The 24,231-nt window shown below is 31.2% G+C and overlaps 1 protein-coding gene across 4 annotated transcripts in view; it reads left to right on the top strand.

The window, feature by feature from the left end:
- The window catches only part of LOC134721547 (protein turtle homolog A-like), a 104,611-nt gene that overhangs the window by 32,918 nt on the left and 47,462 nt on the right, over nt 1–24,231 (top strand). For all 4 annotated transcript variants that reach the window (XM_063584641.1, XM_063584639.1, XM_063584640.1 and 1 more), the window contains exon 2: nt 6,199–6,258. In XM_063584641.1, the coding sequence (XP_063440711.1) occupies nt 6,199–6,258 (60 nt within the window). The remainder of the gene's footprint in view (nt 1–6,198; nt 6,259–24,231) is intronic.

Genomic DNA, 24,231 nt, shown 5'->3' with positions numbered 1-24,231 from the left:
AGTCATAAGAAACGAGTGACCGGTGAAAACTAATGTTCTTCTAATTCTTGAACTAATGCAAACAAACATCATAAACTTAGTCTTCAAACATGCAGTGTGCACAAATTTATCATTTTTTTTTTTGTTCGTGTAAATTTTGTATAATCGTCAAATTTTTTCCAACCTTCCAGTGTTGTTGTGAAAATATGGCAGGTAATTAAAGATTGTGTTTTAAAGCCAAAGTTTAACGATTGTCACCAGTGTTTGTCAACAATTGACAAAAAAGCATGGATTTTTACGAGATGGATCACACTGAGGTCACTTTGCATATGGAAAATATGTCGGGGGGGGGGGGGGGGAATTGCTTGCTGGAAGGAAGCAATTAAAATAAAGTAAACTTCTTCTAAATATGAATAAATTAAAGAATTTTCTTCTGAAAAAAGTTTATGTACATATTAAAGTTTTGTAATGAAAACAATCTATTGAGTTATAAAAAAACATACATATTTAATAATTTAATACACATATCCATTATTTTTTTTGATTTGAGGTTTCTTATGACTTTAAGTCTGAAGGTTATTCAGAGCAGATCTAAGGTCATTTGGAGAAAAAATTCATCTAAATACCGAAAGTGTCGGTTTTTTCAGAGTTTAAATATTTATATAGGAGATTATTGCCTGGAATTTCTCCTAAAACAAATTAAAATAAATAAGAATAAAAAATAAATTGGTGGTCAGTATAACATTAAGATGGTTGTTTACATTGATCCATTCTGATCAGGAAATGATTCTTATTCAATAAAATTATCTCCCTTATAAATTAATTGCTATGAATGACCTGCTCTAAATAAAATATAATAATTTTGATTTAAATCTCCAAATTTTGGTTTGACATGGAAAACCAATTGAGGATTTTGAGAAATAGATTTAATTAAGCTTTATACAGAAATTATGAGTGATATATTTGTAGATAAAGAACTGAAATTTGATGAAAAATTAACGATTAATGGAAAAAGAGTTATATGTCTTTTTGTTCAGGGAATAGAACGTTCAATTGAAAGTGACATAAAACTCATATTTTCATATCTACAGTGATTATGTATAGCCTGAAAACACCAAGTTGTGAGTACGAGCTTTGCTCATGGCAAGGTATGACTCCAATCTTGATTGACTAGAGTGAAGGCTGTTTCCTGCATGAAGACAGTTCCCCTGTCAATGTAGCCATAGTTGAATTTGTTTGACAATGGTTTGATGTGTTTTACACCATGGTTTTCCACTTTTCTGACCATGGTTACCATCACTCACCATGATGATTTAGCTCATGGTCAAACCATGGTTTTCCATTTTTTATGCCCTACTACAATAGTAAAGGGGCATTAGCTTTTCTGGTCTTAGGGTCTGTTCATCTGTTCGTCAGTTCGTCTGTCTGTCCCTCTTCAGGTTAAATTTTTGGTCAAGGTAGTTTTTGATGATATTGAGCTCCAATCAACTTGAAACTTGGTAAACATGTTCCCTCTGATATGATTGTTCTAATTTGAATGCTATATTAGAGTTCTGACCCAAATTTCACGGTCCACTGAACATAGAAAATTATAGTGCCAGTGGGGCATCTGTGCATGTACTATGAACACATTCTTGTTCTTACTATGGTCAATCATGGTCATACATCTGTCGATGCTTGATAAGCTCAAATTTTAAGTGGTTGACTGAATGGTCAGTATGATAACATGTTTTTTTTCTACCTTTGTGACCTGATGATGATTGTGGTACATTTGACCTCAGGCATGGTTGACCAATTCAAGTTAACCAATCTCCAATCCTGAATGGTAAGACAATGATCTCTCCTATTACAGCTTCTTTAAAAACTGGCCACCTTTCTATTAGCAGGGGTGAGTGGAATTAAATACAAGCTCCCAAACAACAAATTTTACATATATATTAATAATTTAATTATTTATCATGTTTATGATCAATGCATCATAACTGCACCTCTTATTACTTTGAATTACATCTCTCAATAACATAAATACAACATTACTTTAGTTTAAAAATACATAGATATAGAAAAGAGGCATTTTACACAGAATTATAAGCGAGATATACCATTAAAACATTAAAGTTTATTATAAAACATATTTATAAGAACATTATTTGAAGTATAAAATATTTCTACATCTATTTATAATAAGATAACAGGCTTAGATTTAGCACAGCTACTAATCAAATATGTGTTTATCATCAAAAGACATAAAATCACTATTAAAGTATTTGTGATTTTTTACATCAAGAACTTTTTGATATCTGTATTAGTATTTTTTTCTTTCCTTTTGAATTAAGAATTGATACAGTAATTCATAATTGATGAAGTTACGTAACTTTTCATTCCTATAATCCTTGAAGGTTTTTTTTTCCAAAATAATGTCTTGATTTCTAGTTTATGATGGTTCATAGATAAAATCGGTAATGTGAACAATGAAAGTAGTGCTAAATTTTTAAATTTTTAAATCTCTTGTTGAATTGAAGCCTTAATTATTAGAAATGTGCCCTAGTTAACGAAAGGATGATGATTTTCTCTCCGATATTCATGGCATGCTGAAGTGTGTGTCTGTAGTTCACTGACTGACTTAACACTGACTTTCTCCACCTACAAATCTTAAAAAATATATCCTAAAATAAAAAGATGTGGTATAATTGCCAATGACACAATGCTCCACCAAAAATGATATAGATTATTTTAAAACTATATTTCACTGTACGACCTTCGCCAAAACTGAATTAGAGGCTCCTCTGAGACATTGAGACCATGAGGTACATACAGAATAAGCAATTGTGAAATAGTTTCTTTGCATGATCTACTAACTAAAGCCAAGATTGTGGAAAATTGTGTTAATCACCAACAATTAATCAATCAATCAGTTTTCACTAACAAATTTGATAGAAGACACTCTTTACAGTCAGAGTGAGTTCAGGGTCATAAAACTTTCGAGCCTGATTTTTGTTCTCGGACTTGAAAATCAACCAATCAAATTGCTGGATTTCATGTTTCGAGCACGATTTTTGTGCTAAATCAAACAAAGTTTTATCCCTTCAAGGCCAGATTTAACTTTAAAGTAAAAAAAAGTAAAAACCAGTTATCCAACATACCCTGTGCTTGAAAATCTGTTGTTCTTAAAGGATGTTACAAACTCTGACACAAATCTTGTAAATTGATTGAAAAAAAATGAAATCTATCTGAAAGTAGGAGAAATGTATTTTTGTTAGAAGAATAAGTGTAATGATGTGTATATGTACGAAGTTACATCGTTTTTTTACAGTAAAATATGCATTTTTGATGATGTCGTACTCAGCTCTACTGTCTAAATACAATAGCATAAGGTCAAAATCAAACATAGGATGAGAATGAAATTACTTACTTAACAATCGGACACTTTAACCAGAAACAAATCGAATATAGATATTGATAGGGATACAATAGATTGGGTTGAGACTAGAATGTTACTTATGAATATATTAACTTCGCAAAAAAGAACATGAATTTTTATGAATTATTCATCTTCAGACTTGAAGAAGTAATATGTCCAATTAAAAAGATATGTATCATTTGGCTAATTAGAGTTTTGTTATTTCACATGTGTTGTGTAGTTAAAAAAAGATTTTTATCTAGGTTATTTAAAGATGCAGTAGTTTTAGTTCTGTTTCTTACTATTTCAACAAGCTAATTTAAAGATTTCTATCAGCAATGTAAAAGGTGAGAACGTAACTCTTTAGTAAAAAATGTCCATGTTGAGATTGTAAAAATAGGATTTAATTGTTTAATATTGATGCAAATGCTATTTCAATTTTTTTTTTTTTTTTTTTTTTTTTTTTTTTAAATTAAGCATTTTAGAATTGCCAAGTCATCATGAGGTTAATAAATATTTGAAACTGTGCTGCAGTTCTTCATCAATAAATATTGGACAAATTAAAACTCAATTATGAAACATTTGTTGAAACAATTCAGAGGGTACTCTCATTAGAATTATGACAGATGTTTGTTTTTTTCATTTCTTTTATTTGAATGACAACTGAACAAAGATATATGTTATAATTTCCAGATGATTTTTTTTACATTTTTCCAGGGGAAAAAAATCTAATCTATATTGTCGATCAAGCACAAAAAAAATTTGCCACATTTTGCTACCATTAGCATCAAATGAGTCTAAAATGTTATCCTTATTTTTTTCACCATCTTTTCTTTTTCAACTAATGGTTAGTTTCAAATGGATTTTTTTTAACATTATTTCGATCCATAATCCAAATCCCATCCTCTGACATATCCAGACTATATTATGTAAAAATTTCATCCTAATTTTGAGACATCTTCTCTGGTTAGCTTTATGAGTATTAGCTTATTTATGTTCACTTTATTACAATTGAGACATTTATTATTTATGTTTAATTTTCACAATCATACAACACCAGTATATATATATAAGAGATGAAACCGCATTGCAGAATTAACCTTTAGTCTGTAGGGTTGACAGTACGTTAATCCCTTAGAGATTTAACTTTTGTCTAAGTCTGTACATTTTTATTGATGCTGTATTGAATAGTCTGACCAAGTATTGGCATGTCCATTTGTCTTCTGTGTCCAGAGCTGACTGGAAGTGACCACTAACTTCAAGCTATATTGCTATTTTTGTCAGAATCAATACTAATATAAACAGGACATGTTAAATAAAACCTTCCACTCCATTCATAATTTGTGAGGTAATTATCATCATTAACTTTTGATAATGAGATATGAACTAGGTAATAACTCTGATATGGACACTGGTCAAGACTTTAATGCCCACCTTAGAAAGATGATAACGGTACAATAACTCAAGAGGTGGACATCTAGTGGTCAATACTGTCTGACGAAATGTTTAATTGCTCTTGGTAAATTATTTTCTGGCCATTTTCTAACATGGTACAGATATATTGTATAGAAAAGTATATAGACGGTCCTATAATCTGCTAGCTTAGTCTAGATACTGACAGAATTTTTATTACATCTTTTGACATTAAGAACACCATAAAAAACATGAGAAATCTCTAAAAAGCTTTTTATTTGTAAGCTTAAGGTTTATATGCTATAAACTTGGCTATATGATGAATTAGGAAGAACCTATAGATTTTGAATTTTATTGCTTGCTTTGGTATCAATGTGATAGAGACCTGAGGAATAATTATCTGAAGACCATTTACTGACTTTTTGAAATGACCGAGGTCAAATTATATTAAGAATTTTCTAGAAGATAAACATAAATATCCTTTGAAATACTGATAGCCTTTACTTTTTTCCTTTGAAGTTAAAGAATTGATATAATATTTCTGTTTTATAAAGGCCAATGCAAGTTAATCAATTTTATATGTGTTGACAATTATTACTCTTGTTTTTGCTTCTCCTACAGCAAAAATCAGAAAGACATCATAAATCCAAAGGAATTTGAATATGTAACAGTGCTTAATTGATACTTTTTTTTCCCAACCATATGAAGTTTAACCATGCTTTAATAATATTTGACCATGGTTGAACATTTTTGACCAAGGTCATTAACGGGAAGTTTGCACAAGGCCAACCATGGTCTGAAGTAAAAAAAAACATGCTTGACCATAGCTGATCATGGTGTAAAGAACATCCAAACATGATTTTGACCATGGTTATCAATGTTAACCATGGTCAACCATTGTTGCATTTTGAAAGGGTTATATATAATCTTTGGAAAAATATGAATATTGTTTAATTGAAATATGCTGTTAGAAAATAGGAATACCGTGATACATATGTATTATCTTTCTCATGCAATACTCTGATTGCTTGTCTGAAATTATTTGTAGAAATGTGCTGTTGTTGCAGTGAAATTCAAGTATTTATGTTTACGCAACATTAAGTTTATATTTTTTGTCTCCAGTGCATCATCAAATATCGTCCTCAATCATTTTTTTAAAAACTGCATTCAATATTTTTTGCAATTATCATCAAAATTATTTTAGATACTGACTTCTTCTTAACAGCAAAAATTTGATCCTTGCAAGAGAAGATGACATATTATCAATAGATTCATTACAAGAGTTATTGCCCTTGCTATTGAGGGATTGAATGATTGTTTATGTAACTCTCCCTTTAGTTGGTGTATAATTTAGAAGTGTAATTTAACCAATAGCTTGTCATATGTTTTTTTCTCTCTATTTTCAGAAGTGTTGTTTTACCCATGGTTATTGTTAATTATCGAGATATCATTGATCAAAGAGCCAGGTAGGTGACAAATCATTATTTAAATTTATTCCTTAATTTCATGTTTTTTTCCAAAAGTATTATGGTCATATTCAATAGTCCAACAGACTGAATCAGTCTTTCTTTGAAAAATATACAAACTGACTCTCATAAATGCCATGTATCAACCTGTTTATTGTGAGAGTTGGAATCTGAATAAATATGGCCTCCGGAATGTAACAAGTTATTCCTATATTTGTGATAAAATTTACTTGTTCAAGTCTGAGAGCTCTTCAGACAATATAAAGCAGCCTTTATTTATAGATCTCTGTTTATGAAATATTTATACAAAATCAAAAGTATAATCATGTATTAAGATATAGTTTATTAGATATCTGAGTTTTTATGTTACTATTGTGCTTTCCTTTATGCAATATTTACTACTAAGATCTGTTACCCTTATTATTATCTGTTAGCTCATCAATGACACAGGGGACCAGTAATATACTGATGGTAGTGGTTTTAACAAAGTAATTGAAACTGAGCGAGTTCCAGGTTACTTTACACAACAAAATGCCACCATCAGTACAGATTGTATTTCAGAATAAGTTTTGCCAGGTTTTGTTAATGTCAACTCAATATCAATCAGGCATGCCATGGTAGAGGGGGGATAGGACCTTTATCGGGACTCATTGATCAGGTGTTTTTAAGCTCAGGATTTGGGGATTGACCCTTTCGGGATCCGGGAATTCTTTATTTGAATTTTGGGACCTCAGGATTTCGGGATTTTGTGTATTTAAGTTTTTGGGATTTCCCGATCAGGACCCCTCCTATCCCCCCTCATGGTAGAATCACAAGAAAGTTCAATTAGTAACAATGTTAATTAATTAGGAATGAACATGCACAGAATCTGTTACAAGTGAAGAATCTTACAGTATAAAAGTCAACAAAGTTATGTTACGTAGGGTAGGTTGATTTGCCAAAGTGTAGCAAAAAAGGGATAATTTTTTTGAATATTTTGGCTCAAAAGTTAAAATATATAGAGTACCAGCCACTCCCAAAATCCAAAATGATGATTTGCCGACGAGTAGATAATTGAAAAAAAACTACTTCCTTCTAATATAGTGTGTCAGGAAGAACTTATTTATGACAGAATTATCAAAAGTGTTCTGAAGTATTATTGGATAATAACTTAAGGACAACTTTTGTTTACAATTATATACAGATGTAATAATGTGCTGTTATATTGTAATATCTGTTTTTTTACGTCCACTTGGGATGTACTTGATTTCCTTCTTCATGCAAGATATGGTCTTGGTGATGGCACTAGAGAGTATAAATCATTAAGTCATTGTCTGATATGTCCATGTACTTGTGACTGTAACCTATAAGTTAATGGTATTGTATATAAGTAGTTCATATCATCCCTTGTAAATTGATGGTTAACAATACGACTTTCAAGACTTGTTGAGTTTTTAACCGGATTTTTGTGACAAAAATGTCGGTTGTTGATTTTGGAATGCTCAGCGGTCGGGCAGGCGGTCGGTCAAGCGGGCGGCAATCAAATGTTGTCCGTGCTTTAACGCATGAATCTTTCAACCAAAGATTTTAAAATTTTAATATATTGTTACTGACAACTAAATGAAGGTCAAGTTCAATAATGGCGATTTTGAATTTTACTGTTCAGGAGTTATGGTTCTTGAAAGATTGAAAAATGGTGTTTCCAGTCGTGTCCGTGCATTTACACATGAACTGTTCTACCAAAGCTTCCCAAATTTTAATATGTTGTTACTGGTGAGAAAATGGAGGTCAAGTTCAATAATGGCGATTTTGACTTTTACCGTTCAGGGGTCATTCTTGAAAGATTGTAAAATGGCGTTTCCAGTCGTGTCGTGCATTTACGCATGAACTGTTCTACCAAAGCTTCCCAAATTTTAATATGTTGTTACTGACAACTAAATGAAGGTCAAGTCCAATAATGGCGATTTTGACTTTTACCGTTCAGGAGTTATGGTTCTTGAAAGATTGAAAAATGGTGTTTCCAGTCGTGTCTGTGCATTTTCTCATGAACCATTCAACCAAAGCTTTTCAAATTTTAATATGTTATAACTGATGACAAAATAGAGGTCAAGTTCAATAATGACGATTTTGACTTATACCGTTCAGGAGTTATGGTTCTTGAAAGATTGTAAAATGGTGTTTCCATTCATGTTGTTGCATTTACTCACTAACCATTCAATCTAAGCTTTTCAAATTTTAATATGTTGATACTGATGACAAAATAGAGGTCAAATTTGATATTGACGATTTTCACTTTCACCAATCATCAGTAATGGTTCTTGTGATATTGCCAGGACACAAATAAATGTTAATAAATTCGGTTTGCTGTCGTTGTGACAGCCTCTTGTTTAAAATTAAATTTGCATGAGTTTGATTTGAGACAGATATGTATGATCTAAAGTTTGCGTTTTTTTATCCAAAGATTTGATGCCCTTATTTAAGTGCTGATCAACTAAGTTAGCAGGTTTTTCTATAAGTTTTAAGGCTAAGCATAAGTTCAGCAGCTCATAATCAGATTTGTAGTGTTGAGGATGACTTTTGATGCTCGCAAAATCTTTGAGTCAGCTGAGCATTTTGAACCAGTTTTAAAGTTTTATAAGTGTAAGTAAATCTTAAGGTTGCAGTATATTGGTTTAGTGTTTAAGGCTTTTAAATTCTCACCAAGATTGCAGTTCTTGGATGAATTTTTTTAGGATTGTATGCTCTATCCAAGTAGAAATTTTGGATGAATTTTTATGTCTAATGTAAGGTTGGATAACCTGCAGGTTTTTTTTAGAGAGAGAATCTTGTGTTATTTTTACTACTAAATACATTGGCATGCTTAAATTAAAAGCACTGCTATTCGGATTGAGCTTTATATGATCTTATATATGCTATTCCTAATGAGTTTGTTGTATCTAATTGTTCAATATATAAAGCATCATGCATATTGCAGACATAGATCAATTCTATCTGTAAGCCTTTTTTAATTTGGTCAAAGTATTCTTCTATGGTAAACTGATAAAAATTTCAAAATCTCAGTTTTCCATGTCAGAATGCTCTAGCATCAAGACTTTTGAAATTAACAGACAATTTATTTTTAACAGTTAATAGACAGGAATTTGTCATGCATCAGAGGTTTTTATTGACAAAATACTATTGGGAGCATACAAGAATAGCAATAATACCATTGATATCAAAGAAAATCTATTTTTTGCCAACCATTACATTAGAATTTATAAACATTGTCATAATAGGATATGATTGATTTATTTTTGACGATTCCTGAATTTGACTAGAATTCTTTTGCTTTTAAAGTTTCAATTGGCGTGTTTAATTATGATTGAGTGTTTTTCAATAAATTGTATAATTTTGCTATGGTAAGTGATTGAGACTGATAGTTTTAAAAGATAACGAAAAAGCGAAAATTCGATAAAATGAAAAATCGTTAGGTTCATTTTTCGCTGCAGCATTAGATAACAATCAGACAAAAACAATAGTTAAAGCAGACAGGGATATGGCAATTTCATGGTCCAACAGGACTGGCTTTGATTGGCAATATTGACACAGTATTTAGTCTAATAAAACCTGATTTTTATATGTGTGTAATATCATAGATAATACAAAGAAGAAAGGCCTTTAATTCAATCCTACTTTTACTGTTGTTAGATTTGTTTGTGTTGTTGATTTTTCTGTCGATTGTGACAACAACCGCAAATAATTAGAAGAACAAACATATCTGTAATAGGAATACATAAACGTTCTTGTTACGATTTATTAAATGGATGTTATATCTGGCACCGGAATATGCTGATGCATCTCAGAGAAACGATCGTGTCAATATCCGAAACCATTAAAGCATGATAATTTATCAATATTGAATTATTTTATTGTCTGTGGCAGATTATGATGTTCATATATACCCAGCACAGATTGTTAATCCATTTTTCTCAGATTTATTGGCAATTTATATAATATTCAATTGTATATAAAGGTCATATGGTCATTGTTGCAATATTTTTAGGTTCCAAATTACTTAATATAATCTTTTATATATTTTTTTTACTGATATTTTTGCAGGTTTTTTTACGCATATTTAGTGTGACAATGTTTTCAGTGACGTACTATATAGTTTTTGAAATGCTATTTAAAAGTCAGATAGTTTCAATTTTGTGAATTTGACTTAATTTCTGGTATTTTGATACTCTGAGGCATTGATTATTTACTAATAACAGCAATTGTTGTTTTCCGTAGTGACAATCATAAATGGTTATTAAACTTTATAAAATTGAAAATGTTCCAGATTATGTTTTAATTTGATTTAATCTTATTAAAAAAACATGAAAGTTTCCTTAACCTACACTTAATTTTGATGTCATCATAAGTTTTTCAGTAGGTTGTTGTATATTTGTCATTTCATGGCCTTTTATAGCTGACTATGGGGTATTTAAGCCTTTTAGTTTCTTTCACTTGAATTCATATGTTTATTGTCTTCTTAAATTTTTGTAGGTGGAAATCTGATTATTTGAATATAAAAATGTGTACTTTAAATTGTGCAAATATATTTTCATTAACCAAGGTTTTTCCCATTCCAAAGAATTAACCTTTGCAATAGGTTTTATGATCTTTTAGAACACATTTTATTTTTGTTATATTGCAATTTGCTTGCAGTAAATTAATCTATGTTAATCCAAACGATTTGTTGTGGATGTTTTAAATTGTTTTTGATTTATATTGTCATTGCATTCAACCAAATTGTAAATGATATATTGAATGAATTCCTTGTGAACCCTACTGTCGGACTGTGAATCCTTAATTACACAAGGTAATTAACTACTAATTACAAAAATGTGCTAATAAACCCATCAATCATTGAATTATGCAACCTTAGGAATTCTTTCTTTTTACATCAAAACTTTATTCTTAGTGGTATAGTTATTTGTTCTTTTAATCTATTCTCTAATGATTAAATAAATTTTAAAAGTTTGCAACATTATTGGTAAAAAAAATGAGAAAATTCATTTGCTTTTGTGCAATTTTATTCGCTTGCATGAACTTGATAAAAGGATTTAATGAATAATTGGGAAATTTAATGAATTAGTTTGTGCTATAAATCTTTACTGCAAGAAAAAACTTTATTCTTCAAGACATTTATTTCTCATGCAACTCACATGGATCCAGAATAATTGCTATGGTTATAAGTAGGTTTATAATTAGTTAGGATTGACAGTCAACTTGCCATATAAAAATCATCTTAAACAATTGCGCAAATTTAGTAAATATTATTGTGATTTGAAAAATTTCTTTCAACATCATTTTTTTTTTATAAAAAGTAGGCTGTGTACCACAATTTATTTATATTTTTTTATCACTCTTGAAATCTCAAAGTTTATAAACCTGAGGCTAAGGAAAAGAAAAGGGCAAGGATGTAACATAATTGTGAAGCCTCTTAGCAAATCTGCTTTTAATTGTATGTAATTTTGAGCAAATGCATTGTTGTTATATTCAACTGAATGTTTACAATAGATCTATAACTTTTACCAGAATCATGATATTATGAATGAAGGAGTTATTAAACAATGAACATGCTGCTTTTAAACATTTGTTTATACAATATATATTGACTAGACCATCTATTCTAGATGAGTAAATATTGTTTTGATATTAACAAATGTCCTCGGTATTCCAAAAATAGTATTGTAGATTAACAAATCTTGAGTCTTTCTTTACTATTGCACATACAAGTTCATATTTTGTTAATGAATATAACTGCTTCATTCATATTTAATAAGTCTCTGTAATAAAGTCAAATTATAAATTACAAGTCTAACATACATTGCTTAAGAAAATTTTCTGACAATTTAAGAACGAAAGATATTTCAAAATATCACTGAATATTTCATATTTTTCTCTTTTCTCTCTCTCAGAAGGTCAGACAGGCAAATGTTTATTATTGTATAAAAAATAAGTCAGTTTACTTACTTTTTCAAAATTGAATTTATTAAGATACAGATGATTTATTGTTTGGTCTAACTAATTTAAAAAATGTTAGGTAACTTAGGTTAGAAATAATTTAAGTTTATAGCTCAGCAGACTAATGCCCTCAGCTCAGTTTAGGGCCAATTGAGCTTTTAAATCTTTGAATGTCATCCTCGTCTGTTGTCATACTATAGTATGCCTAATGGAGCCTTATTAAACTTTACTAATGTAGTACTAAGCTAGAATATTGGTCTTTGGTTCCTTACTGAGTGAGTCTATGATGATATTTTCTTTTTTTGCTTTCCAGAGTTATGAGACTTTGAAATCTTTGAAAAAATAAGCAATTTTTCACATATATTGCATGCTAAGTCCAGATGCATTTACAAATTTATATCATTGATCTCATTTTTTTATGCATACATTGCAGATTTGGTCTCTAATAAGTGCCAGTGGCGGATCCAGAAATTTTCAAAAGTTGGGGCCCACTGGTTGCTTAAGAGGGGGCCTGCTCTCCCCATACTTCGGTGATTTCATTTATAACCAACCAAATTTTTCCACAAAAGGGGAGGTGGGGACCCCTGTCAAAATGCAACCATGGTTGACCATGGTTACCATCGCTAACCATTGATAACCATGGTCAAACCATGGTTGACTGTGCTGAAAACCATGGTTAACCATGGTTAACCATGATTGTGACCATGGTCAACATCTGACCATGGTTGACCATGCTCTATTTAACCATGGTTAACCATGGTTTTCCACGTTTGTGACCATGGTAAACATCTGACCATGGTTGACCATGGTCTAATCAACCATGGTCAATTTGACAACCATGGTCTTGCACCTGACCATGGTCAACTTGACAACCTGGACCATGTTGAATAAATATTGATCTGGATTATACCCATGGGAATTTATAACAAATTGTAAATTACTTTGAGACTTTCAATATTAAAAAATCGTGCTCGTTTTTTCAGTGGTACAAGGTTATTGACAATTTTTAATTTCTTTCTTCCCAAGAGGTAAATTGTGACCATCATACCAGAGGTAGAGGTTGGTATTGCCTATAAAATGGCTCATAGCACTTATGCCCTAGACCCGTACGAGTTAGTCAGGAAAGGATAAGGGGGGTACCCTGGTATATCACAAATTCTAAAATGAACTATTGCCGGCTGGCCAAACGAAGAGATTCTCCACGTAGGCAATGATACCAGAGGAAGATGTACTTATTGTCTTTAAAATGGCCCATAGCACTTGTACCCTAGACCCGTACGAGTTTGTCAGTAGAGGGTTAAAAGGGGGGATATGGTATTCCAGTTTACATTTGGGACTTACAAACTTTTACAAACTGGAAGTTGGAATTTACTTTCGATCAGTATTCCTTGTTTTTTAACAGTTACAAAGTACGCTGTCATTTAACGATGTATTTCTTTCTTCCAAAGACGTAATTTCTGATTTCTCTCCAAGTTCATAAATCTGCCTTTCTTTATCATTATAAATACAGCATATTTTAAGAACTTGAAAACATTTCAGAGTGATAGCTTTAGTCTTTATTGTTTGTTTATTCCCCAACCGGAAACACATGCGATGTCATGATCAATTATTATCACCAACCGTTAACAAAGATTCACTCAGTGCGAAACATTTATATGACTTGGAACAAACGTCACGTGATCTCAGTAAAGTTATTTCGCGCTTTAAAAATCAAGTGAAGGATTTGATGTCCAGTGTTGTCATGTAAAGAAGATTTGTTATCAGATAAGTACATTCACAGGAAATCTGTTTGATATTTTGTTTAAAAGATGTAAAAATTGTTACAGTATTTGATTTGGCTTTCATTAATTGAACACATGCCACCTGAAATGGGTCTTTAAATTTTTTTGTCAGTGTCAGTTATCCATATCAACATAAATTTTATATTTAATTGTTTTTAATTCCAGGTGTAACTGATAAAACTGTACAATATGAAAATTTTGTCAATGGTAAAATAATTTACACAATCATTCTTTTGTTTGAAAGGTAAACCAAAAAAAAAGGGGGGGGGGTTACAATTATTTGTTTAAACAAAAACATGTTCATAATGTTTATTTTGTTGGGTGTTTTTATTATTGAAAATTTGCAAAAGAAGATAAAACATTTTTGATCCTTAAAATCTGTTATTGTATACAAATTATCAAGAACAATTGATTCTTTGTGGAAAATTTTATGTTCTTGCAGGTGGAAACTGCTTTGCATTTTATGGATGAACATTTCTGCAAGGGTAGCTTTAAAGAGTTTCATGCAATTTAGCATTTGTTGGTAGTCCTGACACAAAAAGGAAGAGAAGTATACAGGCTCCATAACAAGTAGACTAACTGTTTCAAGATAATTGAAGATTGATTTGACAAGAATGTAAAATGGCCAACCATGGTTTAATGGAGATGGTTGACCATGGTTGACTCATTAATAACCATGGTTGATCAACCATGGTTGGAACCACGGTTGACCATGGTTGGGACCACGGTTGACCATGGTTCGAACCACGGTTGACCAAGGTTGTAACCACGGTTGACCATGGTTCCTACCATGGTTGACCATGGTTCTAACAATGGTCAACCATGGTCATTAAAACCATGGTTAACCATGGTCGGCCAATTAACAATTTTGTCAAACCATGGTCAACCATGGTCATACAACCATGGTTGACCATGGTTAACCATGGTTCTAACCATGGTTCAAACTGCACACTGACAGGGGGACTGCCCACCCCCCTCAATCCCCCTCTGAGTGCCAACGCCAATTAAGGTGTTTTTAAACATAAAATGATGTTTTCTTCACAAATCTCCCAACTAGAGTTTATATAAATCCATGCCTATAGGGTAGATTGAAATAGTGTCTGATGTAAATAAATGACCAAATATAGTAATCATGTACATTAGCAAAGTTTAAGGCCATAACAGCCATAACCTAGAGCCACAAGTATTATAGTTTGATAAATATTCCGTCTGGGAAAATATCAAACCAAATATACATGATAAATTTTTAATCAGCTATATTTTTTATGGTTGATAAGTTGGTTATGTATCCTGATTGCTGGTAATGGGAGCTCAATCAGAAAAATAAACAAATTATAACAAAAGCAATCAATTAAAGTTGGCGTGATTGTGTCGTGGGATGTAAGTTTGGTTAAGGGGATTAATTAATAATATACAAGGTCTCATAATGATATTGTGGCTTGATAAAAAACTTCATTAATTTACTCTAATCTTGTTTATAATGAATAGTCAACATTGTTTTCGTTTATTTGTAAAAAATCAGGAAATCACTCATAAGTTCTGAATAACCATCTTTGATACCTGGAATTAATTTTCTTGATCGTAAAAAGTTGTTCGGCTACAACTCTCATAAACACGCTTTTCGTTTAAATTAATGAAGTGGAAGTTTGTTCAGGACAAAGCAGTACATGAGAATAAGTGGGAGCGTGTTCGTGTAAAAAAGTTTCCACTTCAATTCTTTCCTTCCTCTTAAATTATGGACAACCTAAAGATACTAACAACTTCAAATTAGTTTAAGCTTTGTATTAAAAGCTGATAATAAAAGCTCTTGTTTTGGGTATTCATGGAGAGTATTAATTAGTCGATCATCAGAGAAAAGGTTATTGAATTACGGAGGAGTAGATATTGAAGACAAGCTTTTTCCATAATATTTCAACGCATCACAAACTATGTTGGTGTACGGCTTTTACTAATGATCGGATTTGTGGTCGTAATTAAGAATCATTCAGTTTAAATATCTCACTCATCAACTGCTTTTAATTTTCGCTAAAATTTTCATGGTTTCATCCTTAATTATCAAGTTTATTTTCGGAAACTATTTTTGTTATCCAATCTGGTTTGAAATCTAATTTTCAGTCTGGCTTCTTTTTCGCTAAATGTTTTTAGTCGTGTGAATACACTGGTAGGAGACATGCATTGACACATTTGTATCACGCTTAATTTGGACTTCATCATGTATTTTATATATTCAAACTCACTTACAGGCTTTGATATTTCCGCAAGGATATGATGATTGGCTCAATAATTTCTCAGTATTACTTAATTTTCACCCTCCTTTACTTCTATCATTGTTGGCGATGATTTTGATGATTTCGTTTCCGTGTTATGAACAAGATTGGTCTTTTAATGAGGGATTCTGTTCAGTTTTATTGATCATATGAAAAATGTAATATTTTCAAGATTGAAGAATTCAAAAATAGCACTTTTTTAACAATTCATTTAAGACCTGGCCAATTTCCTCTAAATTTTGCAGAAAAAAAGGATTGCAGGAAAATTATTTACATGAAAATGATTATTTTTGTCTATTTGGATTTCTATACATGTATTTGAATTTAGACATTTCAGAGCGAAACTTCATATTTCTAAAAATGCTCAACATGGCATTATGTCTATATCCTATAGTTTCTACTGTAGATAAATGCAGAAAGTATACCAATTGCTGAACAATTCAGAGTTTAGTATGATGTCCATTATCACTATACTAGCACACATTTTTGTTTAAGGGCCAGCTGAAGCAAGCCTTTGATGCAGGATTTTCACACTGTGTTGAAGACCCAAAGTTGGTTGAGTTCAGCGGTTTTTTGGCTCTTTGGTCAAGTTTTTGTCCCCTTCATACATTCCCTATTTCCATTCTCCATTTTAGACTGACTTTGAATGATTTGATATGACTACTCCTCCTTGAGGGTATCAATCATCAACACATCTTTAGTTTTCACAGCTTTTGTCAGCAACCAGACTCATAATCTTAGGTGGAGACTATAATACCTATATTGCTTCATACTTTGTATACTTGTATACATATACAGGTCTCATAATTTATGTAATAGAGTTAAAGTACTCTGATATTAATCATTGAACTTGACCTTAATTGAGCTGCATAAAAAAACTTTTTGAAATGTAAAATTCTTACATTTTATAAGTTATAACAATATTTGTGATTTATTGGATCCTTGCAAGGTTTACAACCCTTTTCTGTGTGGGTTACATTTAAGTGTTGTGTCGTTGTTCTCCTCTTATATTTAATGGGTTTTCCTCGGTGTTAGTTTGATACCCCGATTTTGTTTTTTTGTCCATGGATTTATGAGTTTTGAACAGCGGTATACTACCCTGTTGCCTTTATTTACATGATTGTCTGAAAGGGTTCATCTGACCTTAATCATTTTATAGATTGGTGAAGGTTTCAGTGGTCAAGTCAATAGCAATATATAGGTCAACTATATTTAGTAGATATAAGAAGATGTGGTATCTCTGTGAGTGCCAAGCAAATTGAGACAACTTGTGATCTCCATCCAAATAATGTTCTGTAAACCATTACAGGTAAAAGTAGTCTTAGCTCACACCAACTGCAGTAAGCTATAAAGGGCACCAAAACTGACTAGTGTAAAACCAATCAAACAGTATAAAATGCTTGTAATGTGTACATTTGTAATGATCACCTCAATTATCTCAGGAGACATTTGTAAAGGAAGAGTTTAAGCTGTGGTGATTGAATTGTAAATAATTGATATACATGCACTTTGTTTGTCAATAAAGAGATTTTGTAAATTGACTTATAACAGAAATAGATGCAGCAGATGTGTAATCTTTTTTTAGACTAAAAGATTGTTTTAATTTGTCCTTAACAGGAAAAGGTTCACTGTAAGGCCAAATGTGGCCTTGAATTTTGACTTAAACATTACTAATTTACATGTCTAAAGGCTATAATTTGTCTATTTTAATGGATTTCTTTCTAAAACCTTACTTCTGGCCTAACTGTTATCTCTTTATTTTTAAGATTATATATACCACTGTCAATGTGCATTTTCAAAACATGGTTTAACCAATGTCAACCATGGTCAGTCATGGTATTATGGAGATAGTTGACCCTGGTTGACCATGGTCAAATGTATGATTATTAATGACTGCCATAAATCATGGTCAACCATGGTTAACCACTGCCACAAACCATGGTTGACCATGCAAAATATATCCATGGTTGACCACGGTTAAGCATGGTCAACCATGGAACATTTCGCAGGGGTTAAGTCCCTTATTGAAGAAAACCATGGTTGTCAGGTATACCACTTAAGATTTGAGCTTGGTCAAGATAAGATGTATGGCCATAGTCAACTTTGGTGTAAAGAACATCAAGAGTGATCAAGCAATGGTAACCATGGTCGTAACCACATGGTCAATTTGAAATAGGTACATTCTTAAGACTTCAAAGTCGGTATATTTTGGATATATTTTAAAATTATTTTGCCTACATGACAATTGCAGCTATCACTTTATTATTATTCTCATGTATGTTATTTAATCCTACCTATATGAATATATTAGTTTTATCATTTATCACATTTATCTTAGCTATTCACATGATTTATGTCCCTTCGTGTAACATACTGAAATGGATTTTATGCCCATCAAACTCACAAATGATGTCAATATAACATGGTCTCATACTAAATACTTTGACAGAAAGATAACAATTAATTCGCAACAAGCTGGTGGTAAAAAAAAATGAATTGGGTACCCAATAGATTTTTATACATTCACAAAAACAGCCCTAAATTTCTGTACAAATTATATTAAAAGTTCACAGTAAATTGAGAAATTATTGCCTTGTTGTGCTAATGCCACGTAAAGCAACCAACAATCAATCAATCAGAAATTATTGTGATGTTTTTATTATTGTGAAAATATGACAGTTTTTTATAATCGCAATAATTTTAAGTCACTTTTTTTTTTTTATATGAATTAAACAGGATTTTTCTCAATAAATTACAATAATAAAAAATCACATTTTAGTCTATTATAAATGATAAAGTCACAATAATTTTGAAAGTCACAGAGTAGGTTACTCTGAGAAAGGTTAAAATTGTTGAAGCTGGAAAACAAGGAATTCAGACCTAAGGATTTAGCTCTTGCATGTAGTTTATCTTCATCAACTTTGATTTATGTTGAATAATTGAGGTTACCATTGTCATATTTTTATTTTACTATATATATATATGGGTTATAAATTGAAACCAGGTGGTTTTTTTTAATTCACCATGGTTATCAAATTGACCATGTTGAACTATGTGAGATTTTAGCTTTGTTACATACCATGATCTCGAATGTAGAAAACCATTCAATGATATTTGTTGAAATTCTATAAAAAAAACCTCATAATTTGAAAAGACCTTTTGATTGCTGCAATATTATAAATCTGAAAATAGAAAGAGGAGATTTTTTCTGTGGTATTTTGTAAAGCATTGCAACCCTTAGGATATTCTTTAGCTTGATTTAGTCTGAAAAAAATCTTCCGGTATATTGCATGGCATGCTGCCGTGTCTTAGTTATATTGATTTATATGTTTGTAGGTAATTGTCTGTAGCTAGGAGGTATAAACTTCTTACAACTACAGTTTCCTATTTTTTGTTAATTATGCGGAAAAGTTTACGAGGTATATATATTATGTTTTTATATCACTGAAGTCTTCCTGAGCCGAATTTGAAAGGTCATCTTCGTTTTAAGATTAATATAAGCTTTTTCAAATTTACCGTCTCAATTTTAAATTGTGAAGTTGAAAAATTAATTATGAAAAAGTCTGAAGAGGACGTTTAGGAATAATTTTATGGTTTCATGTAACTAACAATTCTATGATTGGATCTTTTCTGTGTGTGTTAATACTTCCTTTTTGTAAGAGCTATTTCCCAATACTCTTTGGAGCAATCAATTAATTTTTAAATCACCCATAAAAACAAAAAAATAAATAAAATAAAAAGAATAAAAGAGGTCCCTGAGTGATACATAGGTTCAATCATGCAATAAATTTGTTCCCAGATTTAAAAAAGTCCAAATAATTTTGACGTCTGCACTGACACTCACTCACATTAAGACTTAAGCAGTAAGTTATCAATGCAATAAAAACAAACACCAACCATTCAAGACATCATATTTATTTGGACAACAAGTTTCCATAATTTACCACCTTTACAGCCAGTAAAAAGATCACAACAAGCCCAAGTTGAATTCAGAAAATAATGATTATTTAACAGAAGAGCCCTAAAGCATTGCTGTTTTACAATATATCAGCAATAAATATATAATATAAATAAGAAGATATGGTATGATGCCATTGGATAACACATAATCCACCAAAGTTCAAAGGCTGCCAAAATTTAGGTAATCTGTTGCTGAAAAGTCTTGTAATTTTCTGTATTTCGGATATTTGAAACATCTGTGTGACTAAGAAATAGAAAATCAGTATTTTTGTTGTATTTTGCTGAATATGTTGTGGACCCTAACTGAAAGCATGCTGAAGGATCTGAAAAATTGCTGAAAAACTATCACGGTCACAGACCTACATATTTGTTTTGCTATTTGGATTCCTTAATTAATTCCCTATCAATATAAACTAGTGTTTTGAAAAGTTAATTACTTTGAAACTGCGAGGCGAACTCCCTTATTATAGTTTAGATTTTGCTGAAAAATATCAGACAGAGTTGAACTGAAGCTGAAAATATTCTGAACTAATCAGCAATTTGCTATCTCGAACATGGCTTAAATAATGTTTGAACATTCTGACTGTTACAATTTATTATGGCTTAATTAAGTAATTACAACATTCAATTTTACATTTTCATTGATCAGAATTGACATATTCTACCGTTTTTGTTTAAAAATCTTATCAGGAAACTCATGGCATTTGAAATATATGCAGAGCTTATCAAAACCACCTATGCAGAAACCTTTATTTTGACGCTTTGCTGCTTGTTCTTTACATTTATAGATAGATATATTCTGAAAGGATTGATTTCTGTTTGTAACTGCATTAGCAAGTCATGTGACATGGTGAGCGGGGATGAATATAAAAAAGGTCTGATATAATGAAACTTTTGTTTGATGCAGCAGGGGTTTTGTAGTCGTAATGTTTTATGCAACAGCAACCTGCAGATGCAGCCAAGCCTTGATGTTTTAGTCAGAAAAGACGAAATCTATCCCATAAATCAAGAAGTCACGAGGGTTCAAAAGAGAGGTCAAGATAGTGATCTCATCAAATGAAATAAAATGGCGTATGATTAATTACAATTCTGAGTTAAAGTAATTATAATTAATGTTCAGTAATTTTTGTAAGTGTATTGTGTGGAACATTGTTGATTATCAATGTAATTTGATTAAAAGACCATTATGAATTGATAAATTAATTATTTTTCCCTCATTTAGACATCCCAATAGATATTTTAGGTGCTTTTTAATAGAATTGTCTTTGGACTTTTGTCTCTATTACCACAGGGCTCATAGATGATTTATGTAATGCAGTTAAGTCTAATAGACTTTATTTCAATCATATATATAGTTTCAAAATTAGGCTGCACATATAGATCATGAGTGTCTGGAGATTCTTTCTTTCATATTGACCAGTTGCTGGACTCCCCATCATGAACCTAAACAGGGTCATTTAATACATACCTCCAAAAATTTCATTTTACTTCTCTAACTTGAGTTTGCCTCAACCAAATGTTATGAAACTTATACACAATCGTTATTACCACAAAAAGCAGATCAGGTTTGAATTTTGGTGGTGTGACTTTTACTGTTCTAAAGATACATGCCCCTTTACAAATGGAAATTGATGATTTTTTTTGTTCCATCCTCTAAATTAAGTTTGCCTCAACCAAAAGTTATGGAACTTTTCTACACAAAACTTATTACTTCGAAACTCAGATCAAGTACATATTTAGTGTCACTTTTACCATTCGTCAGTTATGTCCATTTACTTAAGACTTGATATGATATGCAAGTGGGGACTCATCATCTGTTTCCCAATGGACACATTCTCCTTTTATTTGATTCAAGCATTGCTGGTGAGTCTTTTGTAATAGAAAATCTTTGGGTCTCTGAGATGTACAAAATTGTAAGTCTCAGTATCTTTGATAGTTTAAAAAGATATTTTTAAATTATTTACATATCAAGAAGATTTTATATCTGAAACTTTAAAATTATAGTGAAGATATATATATCTTGTCTTTTTCATGATCAAATTGCATATTGAATACAACACCAAATTTTTCCATTACAGTAATATGTTAAAACTTAAGCTTGCTATGAAAATTGACAGACAGGGCATCTACACTTATAAACAGATAAAATACTCCCAAGTTTGCTCTTAGTAACTGCTTCCTTTGATACAGAAATATCATTGCTTTGTTTTAGCTGTTTGCTATAATAAATATAATTTAATTAAGTGCTTTTTCTAGTATGTTTTTATTGTGAGATTTAATTTGTTTTTTTATTCTTTTTCTGATTAAGATTACACAACAAACTGTCTGAGTAAATGACAGAACTTATTTAACCCAGTTAGCCTATAGTGTTATCTCCGTAATTGTCCTGTCCCTAGTCAGGATTGGCATCATTTTGTCAACACTGTCTCTGTGGTTTTTTTACAAATTGAAGACAATCTGTTGAATTCATGGCTTTGTACACTGAAGCATCTCTTTGATTTATAATTGATGTAAAAGTTCAAGATTAAACCACACTATAACTCTGCAGCAATGAAGATGTTCATGTCACTTAATACAACATTCAAACATATGTTCAAACCAAAGGTTTGAATGGTTTATACTAGTAATTTTGGGACCCTTTGTAGCTTTGTGTTCAGTGGAACCACGGCTACGTGTTGAAGGCCGTACATTGACATGTAATGCTTTACTTTTATAAATTGTTATTTGGATGGAGAGTTGTCTAATTGCCACTCAAACCACATCTTCCTATACCTATATAATGTTTTCCAATTTGCATGCAAGTTTTCAATTATTGTCAAAACTATGTAGAGATGATTATCGATTTCCAGTTGTAAACTTTCCATTTCTGATTAAGCAACATTCCAACCTACATTTTGTATTATATATTTTATAATTAATAATGATTTCTAGAGCTTAAATTTCCTATCTTTATGATGTTGCTGTGTTCAAAAATGTTATGGAGCCAAGGGTGTTCCAAGAAGTAAAGTCATTCCTTTGATAGTTTAAAAGACAAATTACCAAATTTTTTTTTTTTACGATTTTGGAATATCTTTGTCACAGATGACCTTGCATGAATGCTTTTTGAATTGCGCACTTTTATTTATTGAAACAGAACTGGATGAAAAATCTTGACTTGCCATGAGCAATTGTGACGGATGCCACTTAACTGGAGATAAATTGGCTTTAGCTGAGATAGTAGTCTCAGGCTTTAGTAACTCATTTATAGCACCTGAGATCACCCCAGGTTTTTGTTGGGAGAATATAATTGTAGCTGAGTCTCGAATTTGTATTGTCTATATATATACAGACATATTTCTCCTTTTGGCCATTTATACTTAGTGTTGTCTGTCCTTGACTTACAATTTTCCATTGTGACCTTGAGTATCTTCTATTTTATTTGAAAAAAGTTGAAACACAAATTGCTTATGGACGCCTAGAGACGCATATAGAACTCTTGTATAACTAAGGTATAATTACATATATAATATCAAGATTTTAAATACTTCGTTGATACAGTTTAAATTGAATTGGTCTAGGTTATGCTAGAAATTGTTTTATCACATGAATGTTTTCTTCTGTAATCCTCGGAACTGCAATTTTAAAGATAAATTCAATTATATGAAACATGGTTGTATGTCTCAAGACAATCTTTGTTCGTATAAAAAACTTCAGAAAAACATGACGAAATAAATGAATTAGTGTTTTAATTTGCTGTCTAATCAATATATCATTCATTTTAAAGATCTGTATAGACTATTCATTCATTGGTATGTAGGGGGAACAAATTCATTAAACGATTAATAAGCAAACGTCTCTCCATTTCTCATGTCAATTTTATAAGGAAACAGATCAAATACTTATGGGATATACTTAAACTGGCAGTAGAATTCCGGCGGGAATTAGAAACATTCAGTAAGAAATTTCCTGGAAATTGTAACTGAATATTTTGTCAGTGACAGAAAACTGATCTTTTA

The sequence above is a fragment of the Mytilus trossulus genome, chromosome 6 (assembly GCF_036588685.1).
Source record: "Mytilus trossulus isolate FHL-02 chromosome 6, PNRI_Mtr1.1.1.hap1, whole genome shotgun sequence".
Classification (NCBI taxonomy): Eukaryota; Metazoa; Mollusca; class Bivalvia; order Mytilida; family Mytilidae; genus Mytilus; species Mytilus trossulus.
The sequence above is the reverse complement of the archived record's forward strand: the minus strand, read 5'-3'. Positions and strand labels throughout refer to the sequence as shown.